The sequence below is a fragment of the Alligator sinensis genome, unplaced genomic scaffold (assembly GCF_000455745.1).
Source record: "Alligator sinensis unplaced genomic scaffold, ASM45574v1 scaffold583_1, whole genome shotgun sequence".
NCBI classification, from domain to species: Eukaryota; Metazoa; Chordata; order Crocodylia; family Alligatoridae; genus Alligator; species Alligator sinensis.
In genome coordinates this window covers 1,615,115-1,624,048 of record NW_005841983.1, presented here as the reverse complement: position 1 = coordinate 1,624,048, position 8,934 = coordinate 1,615,115, and the positions used below count along the sequence as shown (strand labels likewise).

Sequence of the window (8,934 nt, the reverse complement as noted above, 5' to 3'; positions counted from 1 at the left end):
CTTTCCCTTTAAATAGTCTCTGAAGTAGGCCTTTCAGTATGAACTAGTTTTTGCCTGCTGAATAAAGGCTTTCAAATTTTTGAACACAGGAATTTAAAATGGGTTAAAAATGGATGAAGTATCAACAAAGAAAAATCTTTAACTGTAGAAACAAGAGGGATGTATCTTGGAAAATCTGTTGTAGAGAATAGGCAGAATATGAGAGAAACAAGGCACCTTCACAACCCACCCATAATGCCTGCTTCCCTCCATCCTTCATCACAGAAAAGAGTCCATGGACCTGAAATTCTCTTATCCCAGTCTTTTTACTAGTAAAGCATCAATGGAAGAAGTCATTTTGATTTATACTGGTGTCTAAGAGAAGATAATCAGACCCCTAGCTTTTCTTTTATAAGAGTAGGCAGTAGGGATGTGCTACAGTCATGTAGATTTTTATTTATATGCTTATTCAGTGGTGAGAGCATTATACTTGACCTTTATTTAAAGGAGTGCTTGCCAGAAGTACGTTTCAGGCAGCACAAAACCTCTTTGCTTCCTTCTGTAATGGAGACTCACTTTGCTTACATTTCACAGAAAACAATCCACATTTATTTCATAACAAGAAGTCTGCATGCTGTGTTTCCCTCTGAATAAAAGTGTGAGGAATTAACCAAAAGCTGCAAATCTTTGTCCTGTCACATTTTCAGGCAGAGTAATTAGGGTAATTAGGATTATGTGTAAAACCCAGAGCTGGGGTGCATCTAGCATGTTTCACCCTTAGAGTTTCAACATTTATCACACATGCAGTGAAAACTTCTAAGCTACCTCTTTGAACTGAACTGAGAGAGCCAAATACAACATTTTGCAGTCAGGGGATCAGTGTGGCCTTGTGACATTCCCCAGAGGACTCTGATGATGGATTACACTGATCCATTAATGTAGTAGTCTCATCTGTGAAAGATGTCATTGTGGTCCTATATTCTGCTTTTCTATAAGTTTTGGGGGGTTCAATAGATGGTGCGTAATAGCATACATAGCAATGGAAATTGAAAATGTTGCAGTAAATTTGTCAGGAATTCTGTATCTTATGGTTGAGAGAGTTTATTTTGGTACTATGTGGGATCCTTAGGATAACAGAATTACTACAAAATTCTATATATCCTAATTCCTAATTATACATGTAGTCTCCTGTTGTTTGGTAGGAAAGCATGGATCACACTGATTTTTGGTTCATTGTTGTTCATCAGAATAGTCTCTTACAATACAGCCATACAAAATATTTCCACATTGGCTGGCTCATAGCAGCAGAATATTTATGTTAAACTGCCATAGCACTAGCTAGTTTGCTTTGCTGGCTGTGTTACCTTCATTATCTGAAATATTAGTGTTTTGTATTTTCAGAGCCTACACAGCTAATCAAAACGACATTCTGGATTGTATATTCAGGACACTGGTTAGAATAAATCTTACCTTTATGTAATAGTGCAAACATAATGTAAATCTTGACCAGGATATCCTGTGAGGGAATATTCTTTAGGATTAGTAGGAACTCTGATAATACAGCACACCATGGTTATATTTTAGAAAATGTTATTTGCAGTTAAGAACAGTAAATACCAGCAAAAGTAAAGAATTCTGGAAGCCCGTTCTGTTTTACAGAATTAGGTAGAAGACATGATATGGAAACAAATGGATAAGTAGAGTTGTACAGCTATATTACTGGGAAAATAGAGGTTTTATTTGTAAGTGCACAGGCACAGTGGACGATTATTTGAGTTACAGTAGCACATAGAAGCTCTAACTGATTTGGAGACTTCCTTGGACCAGGAATTGTGTTATATAGAAAACATACGTTAAAAGGCAGTCTCTGTCCCGAAGCACTCACAATCTGATAGAGAACGGGAAGAGTGTGAAATGGAAGTAACTACACACACTGATATACGCACATGTTCATGTATGATTATAAATGTCTTTGCCAGCTAACTGCATAGATATAGAAACCCAGAGGCAGTCTGGGCTATCAAAACAAATCTTTGCTATCTTGAGTTATTTATACATTATTTGTGGAATGCAGACATCCTCAAATATTTCACAGTTAAGTGTGTGGTCCTCCAGGAGGACAAAATTTGACTCTGTGGGTGAATGCACACTGAAAGAGCTGTGAGGCTTTCTGATCTCATCTATCAGTACTGTGGAGCTGCATCTCATGTTGGCATTACTTTGAATTCAATCAAAAGACCATTTTAAACCTGACAGCCCAGGAGAGAATACGTCACTTGGCCTGTTTCAAAAAATAAAGCCATGAAATTCTTGATGCAGCAGATTAGGATAAGCATGAGTATATTAAAGTGTCAAGAAATGAAACAAAATAAGAATACTGCATTTTGCTAGATATTACGGGAAGCTTACATTTTCCTGGCCAGTAAATGTCAAATCCTTTCAGTGGTTTGGAATTTTTGCAAGAATGCAAACCGGGAGAGAGGGGAGGAGTCTGACAGAAGAATACAAAACAGAGAATTTTATCCCCACACACCTAAATAGGGCTATGAAAAAATGGTGAAGGTTTGAAACGCAACACAGCTGTACTTTCCACTGAGTATGAGTGCCAAAGCTTGGCCAATAACAAGTTTGATTTGATTTACCGAAAGGTCAGGGGCCTGCTAAAGCTAAGGATATGCATTTAGGACCTGAACGTGCACTGTGAAGCCCAGGAGCATTTTATTGCTAACCTCAGTGGAGCAGGGATAGCATCTCAAAAAGGCTGTGCTTAAGGGGAATGAATCTTCCTCCCCCAAGTGGCACTTTGCCACTAGTGCAGTTTGTTGTCTGAACTTGCTTTCAAACAGGAGACACCCAGGCCACAGAGGGGAAAATAGGAGGAGCTCCAGTCGCAAATGCCTTGCCCTGTCCAACCAAGTTCCTCTTTTTTTATGACTGCCCCTTGCTCCTGCTCTGCCCCTTGGTGCACAGGAGCCTACTAATTATCTAGACTGACTGCAATCTGCTCCCTTCTTTCTCCATGTATGGCAACCAGGTTGATTCCACTTAACTTCTGACATTTCCTATCCATGACTGAGAGGTGGGATTTACCATTTGTGGCATGAAAAATGGCACAAAAGCATGTTCCCTCTTCCAAATTTGACTTCTGTCAGACTTTTTTGTTTTGCTTTGCTTGTTTTAATTATGTCAACCCAAGCTCTACTGAAGTTGGTTTAGATGTGAATGTTCGCAATTAGTGTGGACATTTAATTTCAGGGTGGAACCTTTTACTTTGTTTTGACTTTTTCTGGTTTTATTTTAGGTTGTCTTTTTATAAGCTAGAGTGGAGCAGTGCGGTAGGAGGCTATGTAACAGCAAAGCTTTAGCATTAAGATGCTTTGAACGGCAAGTTTGACAGTACTTAGTTCATGGTCATCAATTCACTTCATAAGTGTCAAACAGCTCTACAAAGCCAGTCAAGTTTCATGAAAATCTCTTCCCTGTTTTTTGAAATTTTTCCCATTTTGGCCTTATTTCGATTAGAATAGAAATGGGTGTGCTAATTTACAGAGGTGGCTAAACAGAACAAACTAGTGAAGACAAGGCAGTTTGTAGGTTCCACATGAGTTACCACAGAGAGTAAAGAGTTGACATCCTCTACATTGGGATAGTTGGCAGGGATTGCAGAATCCCAGGGAAGTCAGCAGATCTCTCCATGGATGAAATGGTCTGCACTAATGGATCACAGTGCAGGTTTAGGGAGTTTAAATTCGTTTGCTCCTCAAGAAAGATGCCAGAATGCATCATCTGAGTAGGTAAAAAGGGGGCTGCTGAAGTTGTTAAATTATTACAACTCTAGAATTTAATCATTGAAATCACTGGCCTAATGCAAAGTTGGATGTACAAAGCTTTTCTCCTTGAATGCCAGAGGTCTTAATTTCCCTGTCTAAATGTTAGTAACTCCTATAACCAGAGAGAGGAAACAAGAGAGAATATAAAGTGGATTCAGTTGCTTCTGTACAGTCTTGATTTGATATTGCAAGAGGAGATCACAAGTTTAGTAAAAATATCTAAGAAATCTTGAATCAGTGAAAATAAGTCAAGAGAAATTAGTAAACCAAACACTTTCTTTGCTGAGTATAACCTTAGACATGGGACTAAAAATACTTTGAGGTCATTTAACTGCCATAAAACTTTTGAAATCCTTTGTAGGAACTGAAATGATTTAAAACACTGTTTTACAAAGTTCTTTCTGGAAACTGTTTCACAAAGGTCTCACTGGAAAAGCAGCACGTATTTATCATATTGGAGTTGCCTCCCCCCTCCCCCCACCCTTCCTTTTGGCTATTGCATTTTAATTAGTTTCCTTTTTTTCCCTTATGTTATCATCTAGCTATCATTTGCTAAAAAAACAAAATGCATGTTTTAAAAAGTATTTTAAAATAATCTTTCTTTTGTTTGTTTTTTTAGCTCCCTGTTCTCAAAACAGCTCATTTTTCTTTGCTTTGATGGAGATTATAATGTTATGAAGGAAAACGATACTAAATAATCAGTCAATGGGGAGATTTAATTATGACAGGGAAAAAAGTGTTGCAAATATTTTTCCCATAGGAAAATCATGCAGCTTGGTTTTCAAGTCTAAGAAGTGTTCTTAGTGTTAACATAGTTCCATATTCTTCCAAGAAGCTCAACCCAAAGTTGAACGCTCTTTGTGTGTGGAAGTTGTGAAAGTCAGGATTTGGCAGAGCTTGGGAACTAGTCTTTTTAGACTGACAAGTGAGATTTCCCCAAGAATAGATCAGATTTTTACATAGGGGTATTTTTTTCTAGGGATGTCTATCACTCCCAGTCTTTGTCCACCATATCTCCTAAGTTGAATGAAACTCTTTGAATTCAGGTAACCATTCTCAATGCAGACAGCATTTAACTGAGCTCAAGATAAAATTAAATAAGGCCACCTGTTCCTATAAAAATGTGTAGCAGAAAGTGGTATCTACTGTCTTGGACAAAATGGTTGGATGAGATCCCGAGACTCTAAAGCTGATCAAAATATTAGTGGTAGCTGTGCATGGCACTTATCTGCCCCTCTTTGCTGTGGTTTCTGAGCATCTTACAGTCTTTGGGTTTAACTTCACAGCATTCTTGTGAGGTGGGGAAGGATAGTTATCCCCATGTCACAGAAGCCAGACCTGCCTAGTGAGTTACTCAAGGTCACTTGGGAAGGCTGTAAGAAAGGAGGGGAACTGAATCTGTCTACCAAGCTAGTATCCAAATCACTTACACTATCCTCTCTTTGGCCTTTGCTCAACTACCAGCACCAACAGAAAACTACATCTCATTGGGTTTACACTAGGCTGTTACTGTAAGTCAGGTCTGAGATATTATTCCCACTGCAGGTACGAGCAGTACTGCTTCCCAGGGGCTTAAGAATTCATGCTTGTGGACAACAGGTGCAGGGTATGAGTGAATATAACATGCCATATTCCTTGCAGCTAATTTCTGTTGATGTATTTTCACTGATCCAAGATTTCTGAGATATTTTTACTAAACTTGTGTTCTCTTGCAGTGCCCAATCAAGAATCTGTACACGTGCAACAGAATCCACTTTATATGATCTCTCTTTCGTTCTCTCTGGTTATAGGTATAGGAGTTATTGACGTTCAGACTGGGAATTAAGACCCTGTAGCATTAAAGGAGAAAATTGGATAATACTTTTCAACCATTTTGTCTTAGTAGAAATGACTACAGACAATAAGGTACTGAATAATCTGTCCAAATGTCCAATGGTGAAATCCCAACCCCACTGAGCTCCCTGGGAATTTTGCCTCTGACTTTATTGGAGCCATGGTTTCAACCCAAGTCTTTAGTTGTGGGTAGAGAGCAAAAAATTGGCTTCTAAGGCTGAGGAAATGCAAACATGGCTTAGGTCCATCCCATAGTTGATCAAGTGGAAAATCCTCTTATAACAGTTACCAACAACTTCCTGGGACATTGAGAGCAAGCAGGGGTCATCAGGGCATACTGACATCCCAGCTGTGCTTTCCACACCTCATACCTGCCATCAAACTGCCTATACTGCAAACTGCCTTGTAATGTAAAGGTGCATGAGCTTGCAGTAAGAGAGCTGTCTCACCAGAGAGCTCAGCATTGAGAAGCAGGATAAATTAGCCCTAGTGGAGCCTGATGCTGCTTGCCTACATTGCTCCTTGTATCCAAGCTAGCTTGGATAACTCTGTGCTACATTGCAGCCTGCCGCATAGACGTACCTTAAGAGCCAAGACTGCAGCATCTTTCCACCAAAGGACCACTTTTATCCAGGTGTGAGCTGCAAAAAGCTTGATGTGCCGAATGATTTTACCACCAGGATGTGGCACTTTCTGACCTATTAAATATTTTATCAGGCCTTGGGTGGAGCCCATGTGGATTTTCATTGCACTGTGAAACATGAAGGGAGGTTGACTTTTTTTTTTTTTTTACTGAATAACCTCATGGTTGCTTAGGACAGTTTTCAAAATCAGCCACTATGGTTCCCTCTTTGAACTGGAATTCTGAGTAAGGCAGCTGTTAGCAAGCCTGGAAAGCTTTTGTTATATTGAGGGAAGCTAACAAAGTCTACCGTACACATGACTCAGCAGTAATTACAGTCTGTGATTTTATTTTCTGCCTTTATAAAGTCATGTTTAAGGTGGCACATTTTCATGCAGTGTCTGTCTTCAGATCCAATGTTCTGCCTACTCGAGGCTAAGCAAATTCCTAGTTTTCAGGCACAGCCATCCTAAATGAAACAAAATGTGGTTTCTGGGATTTTTTTCTAACTTGTTACAGGATGCTGTCCTTTTATAGCACAACCATTTAGGGCTTAGAAGTAGTAAGAGCTGGAATGTGTTATGGATATGAGGGACCTGAGCTTTGGGGAGTAGCAAGATTAATCTTGGGTAATTTCAAACTGGCTCTGTTTTTATGGTGCCTTTTTTTATGTAATACTAGGTACTGCTTTAGCAGCGATCACTTTGAAAATCACTTTGCTTGGCTTTTTCATCCAGCCATCATCATTGTCAGTAAATGGGGCTGAGGCAGGGAAAATGTATCTGGTAATACAGCAGCCTAAGCGCTCTCTTAGTGTGGGGTAATATGGGATTTCCATTACAAACACATTTTTTCAGGGGGAGGTGTTAAACTGGATGAAAAAAATCACTGCAGGTTGACATTTGTCAGACATGTTCTGGTCTTGTCAGGATTCATTGTTTGCCTCCTACTTCATCCTTGGAAATAGAGATTGTGTTTTAGACCTGAGGCAACTTAAAAAAAAATTAGTAATAAATTGCATAGATTTATTTTTGGATTAAAAAAAAGGTCTCCTCCTCCTCCGTCTCCACAGAAAGGATCACTGCTTATAAATACTTGGCATGCTACCATGCAAGCTAATATATAATTCTACAGGTGATTAGTCCATGAAGTAGGCAACTCTTTTAGGTATTTCTAAATTAAAATATTTAAAAGGATGAGATGAAGATTTAAAAACTTGCAGTATCAGTTACTGCTTTTCAGAAATACTGTACTTCATACATGTCATATATAAAGATCATGTAGTCAGTATATTATCAATAACATGCAGTTTTGTACTGCTCCAAGGATTTCCTTCCCTGACAGTACCCTTGACATGGATGAGAGAGAGCCTTGTCACTGGTAGGCATGGCTCATAAGATGGATCCACCATGCAATGCATGTAAGTGGAGCCAAGGAAGAGCCCTTATTAGAGGAATGCCTGTTCACATATTTTGCAACTAGAACCTTGGCTATTATCCTGATATTCCTCTGAAGGAATTTCTGAAGCTATTCCTCTGATGGTCTAGCTATCGAGGGGCTTTTTTTTTTTTTTTTTTTTACAGTATTCGTGTTAGATTCCAAAACAGATTTCCTACATGAAGAAAAAAATAATCGCCAGGGGCCACTGCATGGCTACATAAAGGATGGTAAGAGCTCTGTGTTGGTAAACAGGCAAGGAAATGCAAGTGTAGCTGAGACACTGAGGAGATAGAAAACAAAGAGTACAGATGACAGTATCACCTCCTGGACTGCTCCTCCCAACTGCTTTCTCAGTACCTAGTTTACAGCTGACTAAATTCATTTCTCTCACCAGTGAGTTCCTAGCTATCTCACCCGGAGGGATGGCCACTGGGGATCTTAAAGAAGACCAGGAAGCAAAGTAGCACCTTTCCTAGTGGCTCCGTCAAGCAATGGAGTTCCCTGGAGGACCTCTCTTTGTATCCTGATTTGCTGGAAGGGATGAGAGGTGAATTCCTCAGCCTTAGCCAGGACTACAGTGCAAGGGAAGCAAAACTTTGAGGAGGTGTTGGGCATGCAAAGTTGAAGGGATCAAAGTCATCCTTAACCACCACAGATAGTGGTGAAGTCACAGAGTCTGCCTTGCAGACAGGAAATGAGGTCTCACCAGTCTGGGACCACCTAGAGCCATCTTACACTGTATCTAGGTCTTCCCACATGTCTTCAAGCCCAGGCTATGGTGATCATCAGGCACTGTTTTGCACTTCTCTTGAATGAAGGCTATTTCCTCACTGAAAACGGGAGTTAAAAAGCTGTGATGACTTTACACGGTGGTGTATAATGGGGTTTCAAACAGAACTCTGGGGAAGCTGAAATGAAGGGGTTAGTTAGTTTAGCGTTGTTTTATGAGGAGTCGGTGAGAAACCAGAAATAGCTCAATGTCCACTTGGGATGAGGTGTTGAATGGTGCTCCCAGGGGCCTGTCCTGGAACTGGTGTTGTTTCGTACTTTCACCTGTTATATGGAGAAAAGGATTGCATATACATTTAGCAGCTATGCATATGACACCAGCCTGGATGGAGCTGCAGATGCTCTGAGGGATGACCTTGATAAACTAGGGAAATGGTCCTAAATCAATAGGGTGTAATTCAACAAGGACAAGTGCCACACCCTGCAGGTAGGGCAGAACAA

At 39.9% G+C, this 8,934-nt stretch overlaps 1 protein-coding gene across 2 annotated transcripts in view; it reads left to right on the top strand.

Moving 5' to 3' along the window:
- Positions 1 to 8,934, top strand: part of RAI2 (retinoic acid induced 2) — a 62,356-nt gene that overhangs the window by 42,541 nt on the left and 10,881 nt on the right. The window contains exon 1 of one of the 2 annotated variants that reach the window (XM_025201118.1): positions 5,652 to 5,714. The exons of the other annotated variant lie outside the window; for it this stretch is intronic. Coding sequence (XP_025056903.1) covers positions 5,697 to 5,714 — 18 coding nt within the window. The 5' untranslated portion in view covers positions 5,652 to 5,696. Of the gene's footprint in view, positions 1 to 5,651; positions 5,715 to 8,934 lie in introns of those variants that run through there. 2 annotated transcript variants of the gene reach the window in all.